The sequence below is a fragment of the Mastigoproctus giganteus genome, chromosome 8 (genome assembly GCF_048544385.1).
Source record: "Mastigoproctus giganteus isolate SK-2022 chromosome 8, ASM4854438v1, whole genome shotgun sequence".
NCBI lineage: Eukaryota > Metazoa > Arthropoda > Arachnida > Uropygi > Thelyphonidae > Mastigoproctus > Mastigoproctus giganteus.
In genome coordinates, this window is record NC_143582.1 from 71321909 (window position 1) to 71344264 (window position 22356).

At 37.2% G+C, this 22356-nt stretch overlaps 1 protein-coding gene across 1 annotated transcript in view; it reads left to right on the forward strand.

Annotated features, from left to right (window-relative positions):
- LOC150081620 (sorbin and SH3 domain-containing protein 2-like) overlaps positions 1–22356 on the forward strand; it is a 193458-nt gene that overhangs the window by 83522 nt on the left and 87580 nt on the right. The window contains exons 5-6 of the mRNA XM_090379478.1: positions 4991–5101; positions 12272–12389. Of these exons, the coding sequence (XP_090235604.1) occupies positions 4991–5101; positions 12272–12389 (229 nt within the window). The remainder of the gene's footprint in view (positions 1–4990; positions 5102–12271; positions 12390–22356) is intronic.

Sequence of the window (22356 nt, forward strand, 5' to 3'; positions counted from 1 at the left end):
GGTTAATTTTCTTTTAATATGGTATTCAGAATCAAACGGCTTTCTCTCCAACATCCAGTGCAGCTTCCAAAGGAACCAGTCCACTCTGGACCATTTTATTAGATTGGGAACATCCATTCGGGATGCTTTCCTAAAATGCGAACATCTTGTATTTGTATTATTTGATATGGAGAAAGCATATGACATAACGTGAAGATTTGGCATCTTAAAAGATTTGTATAGTGTCGGTCTTAGAAGTCACTTTCCTGTGTTTATTAAAAACTTTTTAACCGATCAGTCTTTCCAAGTTCATGTGGACTCCCTACTCTCTCGTCCCTTCTGCCAAGACGAGGGAGTACCACAAGGATCAGTATTCTCATGCTATTCACCATCAAAGTAAATTCCATCACAGAACAACTTCATCCAACTGTAAACAGCACCTGCGATGTTGATGACTAGTATATTTTGTCAGCCATGCAACATGAGGATTATTGAAAAACAACTGCAACAAGCCATTGATCGCCTTAATTCCTGGGCGCTTGCTAATGGATTCAGGTTCTCGCTGCAGAAGACAGTTTCGTACATTTTTGTCGTAAGCGGAACCTGAAATGAAGCTCAGACAAAATGCTATTCCAGTAGTGTCAGACACAAAATTTGATAAAAAGTTGACCTTCCTGAAACACTCAGTACAAAGTGCACAAGAGGCATGAATGTTCTCCACTGTACTTTTGGGTGTTGATTGTTTCACCCTATTATGCATTTAATGTGCACCAGTACAATCCAAACTAGATTGCGGATCCAAGCGTCAGCCAGAAGCAGTCTACTTCGATGGCTGGATTCTATTCATCATCAGGCTATCTGTCTTGCTACTAGAGCATATCAATCATCTACTGTCCAGAGCCTATATGTTGAAGCACATAAACCACTGTTATCGCTTCGACATAAGTAGTTGTCTCTAAAGCATGCTTTAAAGCTGAAATCCCTACCAGACCATCTTACGTGGCCATCTGTTTTTGAGCCACGATGAGAAAGAATATACAGTGCCCGTCAGACTGCCAATCGTCCTTTTGGTATTCATGTCCAAGAGCTAACTCAGAGAACTTGAAATCAAGTTAGACCAAATTGCCCAAATACCAAAGCAGCCCAGCCCACCTTGGCGTGCTCTTGTTCCAACATGCAACTTTTCCCTTAAAAACTGGGGAAAGTCAGATACTCCATCATCTGGACACCTGCGGCTATTCAGCACACTGGGCTGAACATTCTGACTTTGCGCCAGTTTTCACAGATGGCTCCAAGTCAGAATCATATGTAGGATCTGCTGCTGTCTTTCCGGACACCACTATATCAGAACAGATTCTCTCTGAATGTAGCATATTTACTGCAGAGCTGCACACTATTCAGTTAACTCTGAACCACATTAGTGAATACTAGCACCAGTGGTTCATTTTACATTCTGATTCTTTGAGCATCTTACAGACTTTATTATCGGTGAGATATAATCCTCACCCAGTTCTGTTTCAAGTTCAGCAGAAGATCCACTGTCTCCATGAATGTGAATATGATATCCACTTCTGTTGGATTCCCAGCCACATTGAGATTAGGGGAAATGATTTGGCTGATACTACAGCCAAATCTGCAATTCCCAATAATAATTGTTGCTGGTCAGCCCCTATACAGACTACAGGCAAATAATACACCAAAAAGATACACTCCCAATGGTAGGATTCCTGGAGTAAACAGACTACAAATAAATTACATCATATAAAGCCTGTAATTGAACTGTGGCAGTCTAGTCTGTGCAGGAATCGTTTTCTTTTTATTTTATTTTTGCACCAAACAACTAAGGTCATGAGGCATCTGATGCACCAGATTGTCTCATACACTAAACTATCATGCATTGAATTGTGACCTACAACAAATTTCATGTTGTAAATGAGTTGTCTTGCAGTGAATTGACGTGGATGGCAATTCATCTTCCAGCAGGATAGTGCACTATGCCTAGATTTTTGCATTGTGCAATAAATGCAACATTAATTCCAAAAATTAAGAATTCCTTTAAAAAATGTGAAATCCTTAAAATATTCCTCTTTTATATCAAGTACTTAATTTGACGTAAACCATAAATGAATTATTTTTTTTATGGTAAACAGTTTCTAATCATTAAATACTGAGCACTCCAATTGGCTCCTTCCCTTCTAAATTCTTCCTCCTTAGAGGAAGTAGTTCTGGAAGGCATAGGCAGGTGGCAGAAAAACTTGCAATTGAAGTCTATGTAAGTTAACTTAGCGTGCTTGACCTGCTTGTGTTGTTTTCTATTATTGTTGGTGGTTAAAAATGTTTTATATGAACAATCTTAATTTCTAAGTTATTCTAACTCCTGCAGTTTTTCATGTAATTGGTATGTTACGTACCACACGTAAGGTAAGCTTTCTAAATAATAACCACACTTGTAATTTCATTTGAAATAAAGATTACTAAATAATTGCTCATTCAAATTTCTTTCAGTAAAAATAACGTGAAAATATTTATTTTTCTAGTAATCCTAACATCATGGGGCAAACATGGATTGATCTTCATGAGACAGCAGCAAAATTCAAAGGAGAAAGCTTTACATAAATGATGTAAACATATCAAAAGTGTTAATCATCTTAAGCAACTATCGAAATTTTCCACCAGCCAATCTCAGTCGCAGTAAACAATAACATTTTAGATGCCAGGAAGAATGTGAAGGAGAGCAAGTCCATTTTTATTCAAGACATATTATTGAACAAAAACACAGTAATGCACCCCAAAGCAAACATTCCTCTGGAAAAATCGGATGATCCTGCAGTGCAACAATATTTCAAAAGATGTGTACAAGGTTCTGATGCTCCTAAAAAAAAATCTAAATAACAGTGTACAAGGTTCTGGAGATATACCATGTGTGGACCATTTAAGGAGATAATATTTGCCAATTTGTAGAGCAAGCATTAAGCAGAAATCAAACAAAAATGTCAAAGATACTACTATAGTGATAGTAGCAGAAGAAACATGAGATAAAATGGAATGCTGTGTATTTGCGGTTTGTTTAAAACAGTGTTGCCATCTTATGAACAGAAAGTATTCAGCATCTTTTAGAGGCTGTGAATGCCATCATTTGTTGTTAAGCTATTTTTGACATTTTAAAAGAGTATGATATTTCTTATACAAATTTGTTAGGGTGTTTTCTGATTCAGCACCATTATATGATATCTTGTTTTATTAATAGTTTCGGCACCTCTATAGCCAGGTGGGCAGGAGCAGCAGTGCGTAGCACGTTCTTCTTGATTAGACCGGGGTTAGAGCCTGTGACTACCGCATATCTCCGGAGCAATATGGCCTTAGTTGCTAATGCTCTTAAAAACCAAATAACAACAACAACAACATTAATAGTTTCAAAGTTTTAATAGGAAATCATTACATTTACAATGTTGGTCACACAAAATTAGTTTAGTAGGAAATATTTTTATGAAAGAATTACTCTCTCAATGAAGTAATAATGAAAATGAAAATCTCTCAAGAAAAATGAAGTCAATGTATATAATATTTTTGGAAGCATCTTATCCACATTATTTCTAAAGAATTATTTTAAAGCCCGGTTATTACATGTTGGAAGGTATGGTTTTCCTCTGTGAGATATTTAGATAAATATTTAAATCCATTAATTTATTTCTTCAAAAATTCTGATAGCATACATGGTACAACAGAAAAAATAATAGAAATATATGAATTGTATCCATCAATCAGAATTGAATGTAAATATGTAAGTGAAATTTGTGATATATTCATTTATTTATTGGATTCATTAGAAGGATTTAAATTTTCCATTTGCTCACTTATTGTGTGGAGAAATTTGTTCACTTATTGTGTGGAGAAATTTGTTCACTTATTGTGTGGAGAAATCAGTTGTATTAAAAATTATGCCTACAAAATAATGTAGACTATTTTCCCAGCAGAAACTTCAGGATTATAAGTAAGGTGCAAGAAAGAAAAAAAAATGTATATATATATTTGAAATCAACTGCTGTGAAATGCATTTCAAATTAGATGCCCCGTTAAAGGAGCCAACAAACACATTTTCTGAGGCTCTAAGTGAAGTGTTTAACTCTTCAGCAGCTGGGAGCAGACACTGACATTATTTAGAAACATACCTTTTTTTTATAACTTGACAATATTGAATGTATTGAAGGGTACAAATTTTTTTTTGACCAAATGATCTGCAACATTAAATGTGCCTCAAAACCTGATATTTTTCAGTTATTGTTGGCCACTAAAATAAAGTATAAAGAATTTTAAAACTCAGCAATTAAATCAGTATAATGCTTAGTCAATAGTGTTGATGCAGAAAGATACTTTAACACACACAATTTAGTTGTAACTAATTGATGTAGAGATTTAAGGAAAGCTCTGTTTAAACTTGTATGATGCTTTCATTTAATTTGGGATTCATATTAAGAATGCTAAATAGATGCTAAATTTGGAATTTTTTTTTGCTTTAAAATGCTAAATTTAAAAAAGATTGTTGCTAAAAACATAGGTTGCTAACCATTCTCCTTAAATACAAGCAGGAATGATTTTCTGAGGATTCTGATTACTTCGTTTTCAACTAGTGTCATTCCTAATTTTCTCTCACATGAAACCCATCAAATATCAATGGGATGAGGCCACTGATAGTCATATGTAGATCCACCTCCTTCCAATGTGGAGCAATTATGAAAGGCTATAGAGATAGCATGTTGATCCGTATCTACAGATTTGCTCAAGTACCTTGTAACGTTTATGCCGTGATGTCTATAAATCATTTTGAAAGCTTCAAACTCTTGAGATATTAATTAGGTGGTCCTATTTAATGTCCAAATTCAACATACCACTTTCAGGGTATATTGAATTTGTTCATTTTCTGTATATAGCATATATTTAATAACTAAGTGATTGGAATAGTTAATTTTTTACAGTACATTTAATATTTTTATTTTCTATTTATATTAAACAGGTTATTACGTTAGAAGATGCCATTTCAGAATCTAATAAAATAGCAGAAGGACTAGCTTATGTCAAGTATGATTTTGAAGCCCAGACTTCAGTGGAATTATCACTACAAAAGGTAAAACAATATTTACTATTGCAGTAAAATAGTGGACAATTATTAAGATTTACTAGTGGTTTCAACTTTTTTTTCTTTTCTTTTTCTTGTATCACACACATAATAGAGTTTTCACTGCATAATACACCACATATGCTGTAATTCACTGAACTTAAAACAGACAATAAGACCCCAATTTACATTGAGGATGATTCCAGAAAACTAGGGCACAAACTGAATAAGTAGAAAATGAGTTCGTTTTTGTATTAGGCTTATAGAAATGTGTTACTCAAATCGTAATTTTTTACACTTATATGACAAATAAAATAAACAAATACAGTACTTTACAATATTTGGTCATTTTACCATTATCGTTACAATTAATTAATTGTTATTTATAATTATATGATCAAATACATTACTGTCACTCTTAATTAATTTAAAATTTAATATAGAATATATATAAGATATTAGAAGATATATGAAGAGTTTTGTTGCCTTGTCTGAATTTTTTTTTTTTACCACAGTTCATTTTCTTGTAACAGAATATCATATTAAGAATACATCCCTTCATGTTATTGACACATTTAAAATTTGGGTAATTTATTATATCTGAAGCATCAACAATCTTGCCAATAAACCTTTTTTCTCCCTATATCATAATTTGTGGAATTCTCATTTTCAACAATGCAATTTTGCCATTCTATCCAGAATTTAAAACAAATACACCAACCGTTTAATTATAATGGTTTAATACTAGAAACTAAAATGTACCAAACGATACTACACTGTAAAATGATATATGCAAAAGACTGATTTACAAAATAAATATACGATGAAACTTTAATATACAATAAAATATAAATAAATAAATAAAATATTTAAAATACAATAAAGATAAAAGCGATAAAACATTGACTGAAGCTTTCGGAGGCTTCCGCCTCCTTTCTCAACAACAATAATGTTTAAGCAACACATCCTTAAGTAACAGGCTCACAGCACACGTGGTTGACCAGGCACATGCTCAATATTTCTTCCATACGATCCAGAACCGGAAGCGGCTCGGGAGCGCGGAAATATAAAACGCTCGTCTTTTGCCAGGACCACAGCTTCTAGTAGGGGGTGAAATCGAACACCCCTGTCCCTATTCATACTATTGTTCTCAGACGAGCCTATCCACACTCTCTAGCCACTTACGGTCTCAGAACCTATGCGCCCGGTCAAGGATGACAGCATTCACCGGGGAGACCTGATGATGTTTCTCCCAATAATGCTCAGCAATGGCGGACTTATTGAACTCTGCAGTCTGTATAGCTCGCATGTGCTCCCCCAGACGGTCTTTTAGTCGCCGTCCTGTCTCCCCCCACATAACATTCCCCACAGTCCGGGCATTCGATCTCATATACGACCCCACTACCGGAATCCCCAGGAATGGGGTCTTTGACCTGTGACAACACTGTGTGCAACTTCCGACCCGGAAGCTGCACACAGCGTGTCTGAAAGTCACGTAGCATTCTTGAAACTCGATCTGACAAGCCCAGATAGTAGGGAATATAAACTGTGGCGACTGGAACGGACGGTATTTCATGATTAGGCTCCACGCCTCTATGATATTTATCAATGACCCTCTGGGGGTAACCGCATTTCATAAGATCCGCTCTAACTCGCCCAATTTCTTTTTCTCTCTCCTCAGAGGTGCTACAATGCGTCCTAACCCTACCCAAAAGTGCCCTGGCCACGCTCTTTTTATGCTGGGCAGTCTGTGCTGACCTATAATGGGTGTATTGGCTCCTACACATAGGCTTCCTAAACACTGTAGTACTAAGCCTGGAGTCTACTCTACTCACCATTACGTCCAGGAATGGGAGGGAACCATTCACTTCCACCTCTGAGGTGAACTGTATAAAAGGAGAGAAATCATTGAGAAAGCCAACTACATCCTCTTCTTTCCCCTTTTGCACCAAAGTGAACGTGTCATCCACGTATCTCTTCCACTTGCGCATAGGGAACTCCAAACTTGTAAAAACCCTATTTTCTAACTCTTCCATTGCCAGGTTTGCGACAGTGGCACTAATAGAAGAACCCATAGCTGTGCCGTGAACCTGTTTGTACATCACTCCTTTATACAGCAAAGTCGTACTCGAAAGGCATAATTCTACACAACAGCATATATCCTCTACACTTAGGTGCGATCTGGTACTTAGGGTATCATCTCTTTGCAGTGCCACCTTTACACATTCCACCCCATGGGCTATGGGTATACAAGTAAATAATGACACCACATCTAGCGACACCATTATTTCATTCTCCCCTACATTTTGACTTTTTTTTTTTTTAGTATTAGTATTAGTAACAGCCGTATGGTGCAAGAAAGCCTATGGCTTATGCTGCACCAGCCACAAAAAAAAAAAAAAAAAAAATCCGAACAAAACAATGATAAAAACAAAAAATAAATAAAATAAATAACTAAATAATAATAATTAATAAATAAAAAAATAAATAAAAAGGAAATTAATCCTATCATCCTATGCGCTTCCCTTACCCGAAAGTACTATCCAGATGACCTTTGAATTTCCCCAAACTGTCCGCCTCTACCACCCATGAAGGCAACTTATTCCAGTAATTTATAACTCGCTGGCTAAAATAAAACTTCCTGAAGTCCAATCTAAACATTTCCCCCCGTAACTTAAATTTATGTCCCCTAGTTCTAGCATCATTTATAATCTTGAAAATTTTGTCCTCATTCATTTTACTGATGCCTCTCAGAGCCTTAAACACCTCAATCAAATCTCCTCTAAGGTGTCTAGTTTCCAAACTCTGCAACCCACATATTCGAAGTCTTTCTTCATAAGGATGCCCTTTTGCCGATCTCACCAGGCGAGTTACCCTTCTTTGCACCCTTTCAAGAAGCTCAATGTCTTTCTCTAGGTGCGGTCTCCATACTTGAACACAGTATTCCAAGTGTGGTCTAACATAAGCCTTATATAATGGGATTATCACGTCCCTATCTCTACTTGCAAAAGTTCAATAAATCATCGATAGGACACCATGGGCCTTCCTTGCAACCTGTTTACAATGCTCAGAGAATTTCATATCTCGTAACACCCAAGTCCCTTTCCTCCAGTACTGGGTTTAGTTGAACTCCACCAAGTGAACAAGTTTTTTTGGGATTACTGTTTCCCAGGTGTGTAATACCTTACACTTTGTTGGATTAAAGCACAGCTGCCATTTTTCTGACCATTCCTGAAGTCTATCTAGGTCTCTCTGAAGAAGCTCAGCTTGACAGTAATCATTAACTACTCTACCAATTTTAACATCATCTGCAAATTTAGACATCACACCCTCTATCCCTTCATCAATGTCGTTTATGAAAATTAAAAACAACAGTGGTCCTAATACTGATCCTTGGGGAACCCCACTTCTTACATCAACCCAATCTGAGGAATAGCCATTTATCACAACCCTCTGCCTCCTGCCCTGAAGCCATCCTTCTATCCATCTAAGGATTTTCCCAGTGATTCCAACCTGTTCCAGCTTATAAAGCAACCGCTCATGTGGGACTGAGTCAAAAGCTTTGCTGAAATCTAAATAAACAATGTCGAAATTATTCCCTAAATCCAGCTCGTGAGTGACCCTTTCGAAATAGCGAACCAGATTTGTTAAACATGATTTTCCCTTTACAAAACCATGCTGAGTATCCTTGAGAATTTCAATTCGATCCAAATGATCCTGAATTCCACCCTTGATCATTGCCTCCATGATTTTCCCTACTACTGAAGTCAGACTGACAGGTCGATAATTTCCCACTTCACTTTTAGAGCCACCCTTATGTATGGGAGATACATTTGCACTTTTCCAATCCAAGGGAATCTCCCCAGAGTCTAGTGATGCTCGCATAATTAGCCTCAATGGTTCAATGCACTCGCTTGCCGCCTCTCTTAAGATTATAGGGTATATTCCATCCACTCCAGGAGCCTTACAGGTCTGTAGGCTCGAAAGTTTTTTCATTAAATAATCTTGCGAAATTTCAATATCATTAATTACATATTTTTTAACTTCGCTCCCACAGTTTCCCATTGCTACAAAAGGCTTTTCATTTGTAAATATCGATTTTAACGAAGTTCACAAAATCCACACTGTCTTTAACAACAAACATGGACCGTCCCACTATAGGAGAAATCAGCTGCGCCAGGAATTTTGACAAAGCATAGGTAGGGCTCCCAACAAAAGAAACAATGGGTCATAACGGGACCCCCACCTTATGTGTTTTCGGCAGCCCATAAACATTTTATGAACTTCATTAAAAGTCAAAATGTAGGGGAGAATGAAATAATGGTGTCGCTAAATGTGGTGTCATTATTTACTTGTATACCCATAGCCCATGGGGTGGAATGTGTAAAGGTGGCACTGCAAAGAGATGATACCCTAAGTACCAGATCGCACCTAAGTGTAGAGGATATATGCTGTTGTTTAGAATTATGCCTTTCGAGTACGACTTTGCTGTATAAAGGAGTGATGTACAAACAGGTTCACGGCACAGCTATGGGTTCTCCTATTAGCGCCATTGTCGCAACCCTGGCAATGGAAGAGTTAGAAAATAGGGTTTTTACAAGTTTGGAGTTCCCTATGTGCAAGTGGAAGAGATACGTGGATGACACGTTCACTTTGGTGCAAAAGGGGAGAGAAGAGGATGTAGTTGGCTTTCTCAATGATTTCTCTCCTTTTATACAGTTCACCTCAGAGGTGGAAGTGAATGGTTCCCTCCCATTCCTGGACGTAATGGTGAGTAGAGTAGGCTCCAGGCTTAGTACTACAGTGTTTAGGAAGCCTATGTGTAGGAGCCAGTACACCCATTATAGGTCAGCACAGACTGCCCAGCATAAAAACAGCGTGGCCAGGGCACTTTTGGGTAGGGTTAGGACGCATTGTAGCACCTCTGAGGAGAGAAAGAAAGAAATTGGGCGAGTTAGAGTGGATCTTATGAAATGCGGTTACCCCCAGAGGGTCATTGATAAATATCATAGAGGCATGGAGCCTAATCATGAAATACCGTCTGTTCCAGTCGCCACAGTTTATATTCCCTACTATTCGGGCTTGTCAGATCGAGTTTCAAGAATGCTACGTGACTTTCAGACACGCTGTGTGCAGCTTCCGGGTCGGAAGTTGCACACAGTGTTGTCACAGGTCAAAGACCCCATTCCTGGGGATTCCAGTAGTGGGGTCGTATATGAGATCGAATGCCCGGACTGTGGGGAATGTTATGTGGGGGGAGACAGGACGGCGACTAAAAGACCGTCTGGGGGAGCACATGCGAGCTATACAGACTGCAGAGTTCAATAAGTCCGCCATTGCTGAGCATTATTGGGAGAAACATCATCAGGTCTCCCCGGTGAATGCTGTCATCCTTGACCAGGCGCATAGGTTCTGGGACCGTAAGTGGCTAGAGAGTCTGTGGATAGGCTCGTCTGAGAACAATAGTATGAATAGGGACAGGGGTGTTCGATTTCACCCCCTACTAGAAGCTGTGGTCCTGGCAAAAGACAAGCGTTTTATATTTCCACGCTCCCGAGCCGCTTCCGGTTCTGGATCGTATGGAAGAAATATTGAGCATGTGCCTGGCCAACCACGTGTGCTGTGAGCCTGTTACTTAAGGATGTGTTGCTTAAAGATCATTGTTGTTGAGAAAGGAGGCGGAAGCATCCGAAAGCTTCAGTCAATGTTTTATCGCTTTTATCTTTATTGTATTTTAAATATTTTATTTATTTATTTATATTTTATTGTATATTAAAGTTTCATCGTATATTTATTTTGTAAATCAGTTTTTTGCATATATCATTTTACAGTGTAGTATCGTGTGGTACATTTTAGTTTCTAGTATTAAACCATTATAATCAAACAGTTGGTGTATTTGTTTTAAATTCTGGATATGTACTCTCCCAACCTTAGAGGCCTTTTTGAAGATTTTGCCATTCTAATTCCATCCATTCTTCATTAGTCAGACCTATCTGATTGAAGTAATTCTTGCATGTTGTGCAGTCTACTTTGACCATCCCTAGCTGATTGGTGAGATAGATAAAGTCATTAACTGTTGAATTTTGTACATTTTCTTCTGAATGTTTCAAATTATTATAAGCCTCTGGCTTGTAATAATTCAAAACATTCAAAACATACATTCTTCCATGACTTTTTTGACCTTTTCACATAACTGGTGGACACTCCATCCCAAACTGTGGAAACTCCATCCCTAATTGTTCACATAATGTAATAAGACTTTGCAAAATTCCCTAAATTACTCAATTTTGATCATCAGCTGCCTCAATCAGTTCCTTGAAGGTGTGTCTTAAATAGCAGAGCTTAAAATTTGCTGGTCCATCAGTTGAATAAGGGATGTTGTTTGACAGAAAGAACACCACTTCCACATGCAGTACATTTGAAATTTCCAAGTTAACTTGTTTACCCAAGGGTATAGCCAATTAGTAATAATGCTTTGAGTTCCAAGTTATTAGCCTTGCAATGGCACTTCCTTGAAAATTTCTTTTATGAGCCTTTCTTAAAATATCCTTTTCATCCATGCTTTTGTATTTATCCTCTACATAACAATCATATTTTTTTGGAATAAACAAGGGTTTTAGATTTAAATCTCCCAAAGCGTTACTACCTAGCATAAACATGAGATGTTCTTTGAATCCTGGTGTAAGCTTTTCTTCCTCAAGATGGGAAAGTGGATTTTGACATTTCCTTCCAGTTTAATGCCTTTCATTATTGTTTGGACTTATACACTTTACTGATAATTGCTGGTTTCTGGCATTAAATAAAGATCTTTTATTCTGATATTTTGATTATTTATTATTTGTATCCTTACCCCTTTGTATAGTAAAGCTCAGATGAATCAATCTACACTTTTAGGCTGAAATTTTTCTGAAATTTAGTTCAAATATTTCTCCATAGAGCATTGCTAAAGGACTACTTCCACAAAGAAGTTGACAAGATTAAGACATTATAAATTTACTTTCAAGAAAACAATATATTCATTTTTAATTAATCAAAAATTATTTTTTAAAGCATATTTTTATTATTATTCTTGTGTGTGACTGATTTAAGCAGATATAAAGTTTCCCAGTGATACAATGAAATACTTTTATATTTCAGGGAAGTTTCCCAGTGATATAATGAAATATTTTTATATTTTAGGGAAATGAAGTGATTTTACTAAGAAGAGTAGACTCTAATTGGTATGAAGGAAAGATTGATAACCGACAAGGTATATTTCCTATATTGTATGTGGAAGTGCAGAGAGAACCAGGAGAAGGTATACTTTAAACTACATTTTTGAAGCATCCAATTATGTAAATGTTCTATTTATGTATATAGAAATTAGTGTGTAAATGGGTATAGCAGGATGAAGGCATCATTTCACAAAGTTAGGTAGTATCAATATTATTAGGTAGTATGTACAATTACAATTTGTAGTTAATTCATTCCACCTGTAAAGTGTAAATGATGAATTGGATGTATTTGAACTGGAAAGATGATGTAAGGAAGCTAAGCTTTTGTATTACTCCTGTTAATATCCTGTATTCATTTGAATTATTAACTGCTGAATGTAAGGTTTTGTAACTTCACTGTTATTCTTCATAAAGGTTGATGTCTGTGTGGCACATTGCTTATAATTATCTAAAATATGTATATTATTATTAGTAGTAGTATTAGAATCGGGATTTAGTTAAATTTTTATTCTTGTTTTTCCTTGTGTGAATTTTCCTTTTGCTGATGAATTCAAGTTGAATTGTGTTTTAGCTTTCATCTATCTTCAGTAGTAAGATCAAAGATAATTTTTTTTTTCTCCCTTTCTCTTTGCTCATAACAAGCTCTATTGAAATTCTACATTGTACATTAATTTTCAGCAAGCTAAAGAGGATCAGTAATAGTTATGCTATCCATATTTAGCAGACCAATGTGTTTCTTCCCTTTCCTTCTAGTGGTATCATAAGCAAAGAATTCTTTGCTATTTTTCTTTACATTTTTATCCAAAGGCATCATCTGCTGTAACTTACCTAACACCCATAGTGACTTGATTGCAGACTAGTTTGTACTTGCTATAGGCTTCTGTGTATCCCTGATAATTTATAATTATCCATGCATTTTTCTTCTCTGACATTAATCTCATCTGATATACATTTAGATCTAAGTCTTGAACATCTCTTAGTTGGTATAAAAAGCTTAGTAACCTGTGATTACTTCCCTGAACACTTTGCATTTAGAGTGTGCAGTTATTAGCAGCATCAGTTACTCCCACTGAAAAGAACTTAGAAATGTCTAAGACCACATTTTGGTAACCTTTGCAACAGAAATATTCCTTGAGAGCAGTTATTTTTAAATAAATCCCACTTCAATATATTATGATCACTGCAAATAAGGAACTTAGTGGTTCCTTCATATGTAATGTAATAATATTGCTTCTTTTTTTTTTTTTGTTGCAGTTCTAAAATGTTGATGTAGAAAAGTCAGCTAATAAATTTAAAAATGTTTTGGTACTATTTGAGTGACCAGCTCACAAGTTTCAATCTATATCTGAAAAGTTAAAATTCCCCATTATAACACAAATTTCATTTACTAGCCCATTCTGTTTGTCTGTATAGCTGTTTGTATTCATCACAGTTATTTGGCCTACAGCATACACCTACTTTCATTTTTGTTTTTCCAGTACTTATGTCACACCAAACTGACTCAATATTACACTTGAGAGCACTGCCTTAGATTCTGAGTACTTCTTACACAAGAACATTATTCCTCTTCTTCTGTCCTGTATTTCCTGTGTGTACACTTGGACTTACCATATGTCTAAGTGGCACCATGTTTCTAATATCCCTATAATATTTGTATTTTAGGACTTAAGTGCGACCTGTCTTTGAGAGAGTACATTCCAAACATTCCAAAATCCTCAAAATTCCAAAAATTTGTAAATAATGGTTTAAAAGTAAAAGTTTTGAATTTATAGTTAGAAGCAAATTTACTTTTGGGCCAAAATGAATAATTGATGTTAATAGTCTGTTAATAGTCTTAATTCTGTTGGTATACTGATTGGAGTTCAATCAGTATACCAAAGAATTGAGCAGTTCATTTCACATACTCATATATTGTCTGCTTAAGAATGATTGCCTATATGCATTATGCACAGCAGTTTACTGCTGCTTAATGCTTATGTGCATCAGATGCAGTGGTGTTACCCAATATTTCAAATTTGTTTACTGTGCTCCTTTTATCAGTGTACATGTAACTGCAATAATGGACCAAAAGAAATATTCCTTCCCTTTGCCCTTGAGAGCAGTTATTTTTAAATAAATTCCACTTCAATATATTGTGATCACTGCAGCTTAGTGGTTTCTTTATGTGGAATGTAATAATATTGCTGCTTTTTTTTTTTTTTTTTTTGTTGCAGCTCTAAAATGTTGGTGTAGAAAAGTCCCCAAATAAATTCAAAAATGTCTTGGTTCAGTGACCATTTTCCTTTATGTATGGAGACTTTTGAGTCGCCCTGTATATTTATTGAAACAATCAAAATCAGCTGATGTCTAATAGCATATCCAAACAGAAATTTACAGAAATTTGGTGGAAAATGGTCAGGTAAATTAATCTGGAAGAGTGTACTGTTATTGGTAAAGAGTCCTATTTTTTTTTTTTTTTTTTTTTTAAGTTAAAATAAAATCTGTATGTAGTGAGTGAAATTTAATTTCTTCTGCGATGTGGACTTGATAGAAACTTCCTTCTTTTTCTGAAAAATCTTCTGTTTTCATCCTGCTTGTAAATGCCTGATCCCCAGGTATTTTAGTCAAATATTGGCTGCTATGTAACATATTTTAAATTAAAAGTTTGGAAAAAAATTACTAAGAATAACAACAGTTTAAAAATTTGAATTAATGTTTAAAATACAGCTATAATATACAGTCAATGATATATATATACACTGCCCTACAGTTAATATGCAGATACCTGCATATCTAAAAAAAAATAACCTTTATGAAAGCCTCTAGTTTCTGTAGAACACTCTCCGCCAGTTATTTTTTTTAAGTATCCTTTAATATTTTCAGCCTTCAGTGTGGCGACCAGTTCAGCTCTGTTTTGGGGCAGTCTCTCCTTGCATACATGCAACACAATTCAATTCATCTCACAGGTTCTCAATAGGATTGAAGGCAAGGTCTGGGCTGGCCAGTCTAAATAACATGATGCTGCAATATTGGTAACAAATTATTATCCAGAATATCTAGATTGACCTGAGCATTCATGGGTTTATCCAAAACAACTAATGGTCCCAGTAAAAACAATGAAAAACAGCCCCAGACTCACACTGCCTCCACCAAACTTCAGTGTCCGGCTGATACAGTCTAGCAGTTAGCTGGACTGTATTGGCCTGGGCATCTGCCACACCCAGGCATGACTGCCAGACTGGTAGATCATGTATCATGACTCATTACTCCAAAGTACAGCCGACCGGGCTAGCCGGGTGGGTAAAGCCTGCCTGGCAACCCAAAGGTCGCGGGTTCGAATCCCGTTTCGGGCTTGGATCAAAGTACTGCAAAAAACTTTGGGAGGTGCACTATGGCCACAGAAGCCGATGTGCCAATAACTACCAAACAAAAAAAAAAAAAAAAAAAATTCCAAAGTACAGTTTTCCATTGGTCAGTATTCCAAGAATGGCAGGCCTTACACTAAGCTAGATGGCTTTTGGCATTAGCCTTGGTGATTAGTCTTGTGGACAGCTGCATGACCATTGTAACACTATCATTCAGCATCCTATGTATATGTATCATACAGGTGCTGATATGTTTTTCAGTAGTCTCACTGAGGGCCTTGTGTATGCTACAATGTTGACTTGCTTTATGAGCAGGTGATTCTTTTGCAGGGCTCTCCTGTCATGCTCTATCGGCTTTGAAGGTTTCGGGGTTGATTCATGAGATTTCAGCACCAGTCTGCTTCCATTTGCAATCATATTACCAATCGTTCCAATCATTAGATCTAACGATTTGCAGTGTCGTTGAAATATCACGTGCAGACTGATTGCTTATGTAGTGTCTGTCACCTGGTTCTTGGCTAGGACATGAACTATCAGTGGAAGGGTGTTCAGATATTAATGGTAGTAAGTGTTTATAAAATAGCCTGACAGAGAGAGAGATATGAATTTGGTCATTGATAGCTCTTAACTTGATGTATAAATATATCAAAAAAATAATTATTGTTTCAGTTTAGCAATTAAAATGTATGTTAACATGCTTAATATCATTTAACTCATATTGAAGAATCATATTTAAGAAAAATGATTAAGTTAACTAAAGTGCTGGCTGTGTTATAATAATTCAAGTTTAACACTAAAAATGCAAGCTACTTCACATGGGTAGAAATATTCCCAGAATGACATACCCACTGTGTGGTACCATACTCAATGTAGCAGAGAATGAAAAAGACCTGGGTAGGTAATTGTGTAGTGCAGACAGGCTGCTAGTACAGCTTAAGGGGTTTTATCAGTGATATATATGTATAGGAATTTTTTCAGTGGAGATAAGGAGATAATTATCCCGTTGTATAAGGCAATAGTTTATCTTGAGTACCGCATACAGGTCTGAAAGCCTTATTTGAGGAATGATGTAGATCTGTTGTAATGTGTTCGCAGAAAAGCAACAAGGATAGCGAGGGGTACAAAAGGTTTAAGGTACAAAAGGTACTCTTACAGGAAAGGTTTAAGTTCTGGAAATTGTAGAGACCAGTCACCTGCAGAAGATCAGATCAGATTAGATGTGATTGAGGGGGTTTAAGGTTTTGAATGGATTGAGTAAACACAATGCAAATGGAATCATTACTCTTGCTCAGACTACACACACACACGTGAGGGAGCATAAATTCAAATTGAGGAAAGATGGTTGCAGGATAGGTGCAGAAATTTGCCTTCTGGCCAGTGAGTAGTTGATTATTTAAATAAGCTTCCATCTGGTGTTCTATATGTGGTAGTTAGAATAAATTTAAAGAAGAACTAAAGAAACTGTTATTAGGGACGGACAGGTGATATGGAAAGTGACTTCCATATCACCCCCTCCTGATTAACGCTGTATAAGCTTGTTTTATTGCAACAAAATCTGATGATTGTGCAGGCGATATAAGATGCTTAGCCTCAGTTTCATACTCTTCAAAACAAGATTAGGTTGGTTGGTTGGGATTTTATTGGCACATTAGCAACTAAGGCTAGAATGCACCACACGATTGAGCACATCATAATCTTGACCCAGCATTGTTTGAGGAGAACAATGTTTGCACTATGGGATGAACCTGGTCACTCAGAATATCAAGGTAATCAGTAGCAGAATTTGCCTGTTCAATATGATGACAGGACATATAGAATACCAATTGCTGCCAAACCATTATTGATCCTCTGCCACATTTGACAGTTGGCACAAGACAGTCAGAATATCCATGTCCTTTGGCATTTGCAAAACAAAAACTCTCCCTGATTAGAAAAAGTGTGAACGATTTGTCTGAAACTATGCCATGTGTCCAATCATCAAGCATCCAGTTTTTGTGCTCCTTGTACCTTTGCATCCTCTTTCAGTAGTTTTATGTTTTTGGGCTGGAGTCCCGTTCAATGTCTGGGGGACTCTTTCAGTCAGCTGTGACTAGTTGCCACAATTGGTCTTTTCATATTTTGTTTTTCCATACTCGGTGAATGCAGACATCACTTTCAGCACAGTTACTCTGGAAACAACAAATCGGCTGTTTTAGTCACCAATAGCTCTGCTAAATATGCATCAACAATCTGACCTCTTTGGAATTCAGACAGGTTGGTCATTTTCTTCATGTACGTATTTATAAAAATAAACCTCAAATAAACTTCAGCTTGTATTGTTTATCCTTTGCAATACTACATGCAAGAAACAAAAAAAAAAAAAAAAAAATCACTACATGTTCATAAATACAGCAACTCTAGGTTTACAAACGTTCAATTTATGAACATTCGCTGAAACAAATATCACAATCATTCATAATTTCTTAAAGTTGCCAATAGATAGAGTTCCTTATAAAACAAAATGCTAAATGTATAGTGAACATAATTGTAAGATTTAAATAAATAAACATTTTAAAAAATGTATTTATTACAATTATTAGCATTAATAGAGGCATATGATGCAAGAGAGAGAAAAAAAAAAAAAAAAAAGCTCCCATTTCACTCCTCCGTTCGTTCCAAATACCTGTCCAGCTCAGCCTTAAATGGCTATCAACTTCCACAACAAAAGATGGAAGTCTGTTCTACCAATCAATGACCCGCTGGCTAAAGGCAAACTTCCGCAAATCTGTCCTACAATTGTCTTTCCTCAATTTGAATTTATGACCTCTCAGGTGATTATTCTGAGCAAGAGGAAGAATCCCATCAGCATTGAGCATGCTCAAACCATTCAAGGCTTTATATACCTCAATCAGATCACCTCGCAGAGCCTATACTCTCCAGACACTGTAATCTACAAAACTTAAGCCTTTCTTCGTAAGAGCAACCCTTCGTTCCATTCACTAATCTTGTTGCCCTTCTCTGTACTCGTTCCTACATCCTTCTTAAAATGAGGCCTCCAGACCTGTATACAGTACTCAAGGGGTGGCCTGACCATTGCTTTATACAAAGGGATAATCACCTTATCCCTGCTAGAAAAATTCCTGTATATCACTGAGAAGACACCAAGAGCTACCCTTGCAGACTGTCTGCATTGCTAGGAAAACTTCACATCTGCCTGCACAATTACCCACAGGTCCGTTTCATTCTCTACTACTGTCAGTGTAGTGCACAGAGTTGATACATTACTCTGGGGTTACTACTTCCCATATGTAGTACTTTACATTTGCCAATGTTAAACTTCATTTGCCACCTCTCAGACAATCTGCACAACTTTTCTAGATCCTGTTGCAGCAGCGTACTGTCATTAGTGTCATTAACAACCCTGCCAACCTTTGTATCATCTGCAAACTTGGACATTAAGTTTGATATACCGTCATCAATATCATTTATAAATACAGAAAACAATGGACCTAACACTGAACCCTGAGGGACTCCACTAATAACATTAGTGCACGATGAGCAGTGGCCATCGATTACGACTCTCTGTCTTCTCCCACTCAACCATCCCTTTATCCATAGCAGCAATTTGCCTCCAATGCCACACTGCTCAAATTTGTGCAGCAGTCTTCCATGTGCAACAGTATCAAAAGCCTTTCTAAGATCCAAATATATGATATCAAAGTTATTCCCTGCATCCAGTTCCTTTGTGACCACATCATAGTATCCAATCAAATTGGTCAGGCAAGACTTTCCCTTAATAAAACCATGCTGTGTTCAAGCTATAACTGAAGTCTTGTCTAAATGATCCTGCTGTGCTTCTTAACTAGTTCCTCCATTAGTTTTCCTGGAACAGAAATTAAACTAATAGGTCTATAATTACTTTAGCATTAGCATTAGTAGAGGCATTTGATGCAAGAAAGCAAGCTTATGCAGCATCAGCCAAAAAAAAAAAAAAAACCACTTCCACTTCACCCCTCTGTTCGTTCAAAATACCTGTCCAGCTGAGCCTTAAACTTATTTAGGCTATCAACCTCCACCACAAGGGATGGAAGTCTGTTCCACCAACCAACCACCCGCTGGCTAAAGGCAAATTTCCGCATGTGTATCCTACATCTGTCTTTCCACAATTTGAATTTATGCCCTCTCAGGTGGTTTTTCTGAGCAAGAGGAAGAATCCCATCAGCATTGAGCATGCTTAAACCATTCAAGGCTTTATACACCTCTATCAGATCACCTCGCTGGTGCCTAGTCTCCAGACACTGTAATTTGCAAAACTTAAGCCTTTCTTCGTAAGAGCACCCCTTTGTTCCATTCACTAATCTTGTTGCCCTTCTCTGTACTCGTTCCAGCAGCTCTACATCCTTCTTGAAATGAGGCCTCCAGACCTGTATACAGTACTCTAGGTGTGGCCTGACCATTGCCTTATACAATGGAATAATCACATCCTTATCTCTGCTGGAAAAATTCCTGTATATCATTGACAATACTCCATGAGCTACTCTTGCAGCCCATGTGCACTGCTCAGAGAACTTCATATCTGCTTGCACAACCACCCCCCAAGTCCCTTTCATTCTCTACCACTGTCAGTGTAGTACCACAGAGTTGATACGTTGCTCTGGGGTACGTTACGTGTGTCGCCCTTTGTGAATTGGGGTCACATTTGCATGTCTCCAGTCCATAGGTATCTCCCCTGAGTCCAAGGAAGCTCGCATAATTATGGCTAAGGGTTTGCTTACTTCCTTTGCTGCCTCCTTTAATATAACTGGATAGATCCCATCCACCGCGGGTGCTTTTTATGTTTATCTTCAACAATTTCTCCTCCACTTTCCTCTCAGTTATTGCAGAATCGTTTAGCTCACTGCCAGAGTTTAACTCACCTCTGGCATTTCCCTCCCTGAATAACTCCTCATGTGTGAATGTAGATGCAAAATATTCATTTAGTTTGTTAGCCACCTGAGCAGAATCATCAACAGTTGAACCATCAATATCCAGTGGACCAATCTGATTCTTCCCTTTCCTTCTAGAGTTGACATAGGTAAAGACCTCTTTGCTGTTTTACTTTGTATCCTCTGCCAAAGATTTCTCATAATCTGCCTTTGCCTGCCTAATCTCCTTTGTGACAGACCAGCTTATATCTATCATAGGCTTCTGTGTCACGTGTTAATTTATATGTATCCCATGCATTTTACTTCTCTGCCTCATTATCTCATTTGTTCATCTGACATCCATTTAAGCTTAAACCTTGAACAATATTTCTTAGTTTGTATGTAAAGCCTAGTAGATTCCAAGATAAATTCTTTGAATGCCTCCCATTTTGAATTTGCTGTTGGTAACATCATCAGTTCGTCCGACTGTATAGAATTTAAATACTGTCTCAGACCACTGTAGGCGATTTTATGAAAGCAAAAACCCTTCCCTTTACCCCTGATGGTAGGTACCTCTTTGAGTAAATCCCACTTCAGCACACTGTGATCGCTGCCACCTAGTGGTTCCTTTATCTGCAGATTCTTAATGCATGAAGAATCACTATTGATAATCAGATCAAGAGTATTACTCCCTCTAGTTGCCTCCTGAACATGCTGATGTAGAAAAGAATCATCCAATAAAGCCACAAAAGCCTTGCTAGTGTGTGAGTGACCAATCCACAAATTCCAGTCCGTTATCAGGAAATTAAAATCCCCTATTATAAGACGCTCTTATTTACTGGCCCACTCTATTTCCCTGTACAGTTTGTTATTATACTCATCAGAGTCATTAGGCCTATGACACACTCATACTCTCAATTTTGATCTCTCAATGCTTATGTCACACCAAACTGACTCGACACTTCACTGTCCAGCAATGTTGACTGGCTGCACTGCCTTGGATTTTATGTGTTTCTTAACTAATAGCATAACCCCTCCCCTCTTCCTATCCTATCTATCTTTTCTGTACACATTGTACTCCCCAAATTCCAGTTCTTCATTCCTTATATCTGTGTGACACCACGTCTCTGATATCCCAACAATATCTGCCTTTGATGTTTTGAGCAATACCTGAAATTCATCAAATTTATTTACCAAACTCCTAGCATTGGTGTATATACATGCACCTGTTCCTATTCTTAGCTACCCTAACACAACCCATATGTTTACTTTACCACAATGACTCCCAGCAGTCTCTGAAATATTCTGCATCTTGTTTTCCAGGCTGCTGCTCATTCCAATAGAAGCAGAGCAAGAATCACTTTTACCTCTGCCAGTGGCTAATGTTAATCTATTAGTCCTTGTATCTCCCCAAGCTAGCAGTTTTTCAACCCGCCTCGATAGCATCAGCAAATATTCTTGCATCCTTTCTATTTAAGTGTATCCCATCCCTGTAGAAGCAGTCTCTCCTGTTAACAAGTAAAAACAAGTTGAAAAAAATTCTACCCCTTGAGCCTTGCACAATCTTTCAAGGGCCTAATTGATCGACAAGGCTCTCATTATATACTCTCTCTCCTGTCATGTCTGGACAGAATTGCAGACACTTTCAAATTCAACCCTAATTCATGGCTTTTTATCAACAGTGACCTGTACTTGTTAAGTAATTCCGCCGGTCTTCTACTCTTAATATCATTAGTGCCAACGTCTACAACAATATCACCTTTTGTGCCCTTAAAAGATGATATCCGCTCTACAACGTCATCAACCTTTGCCCCTGGCAGACA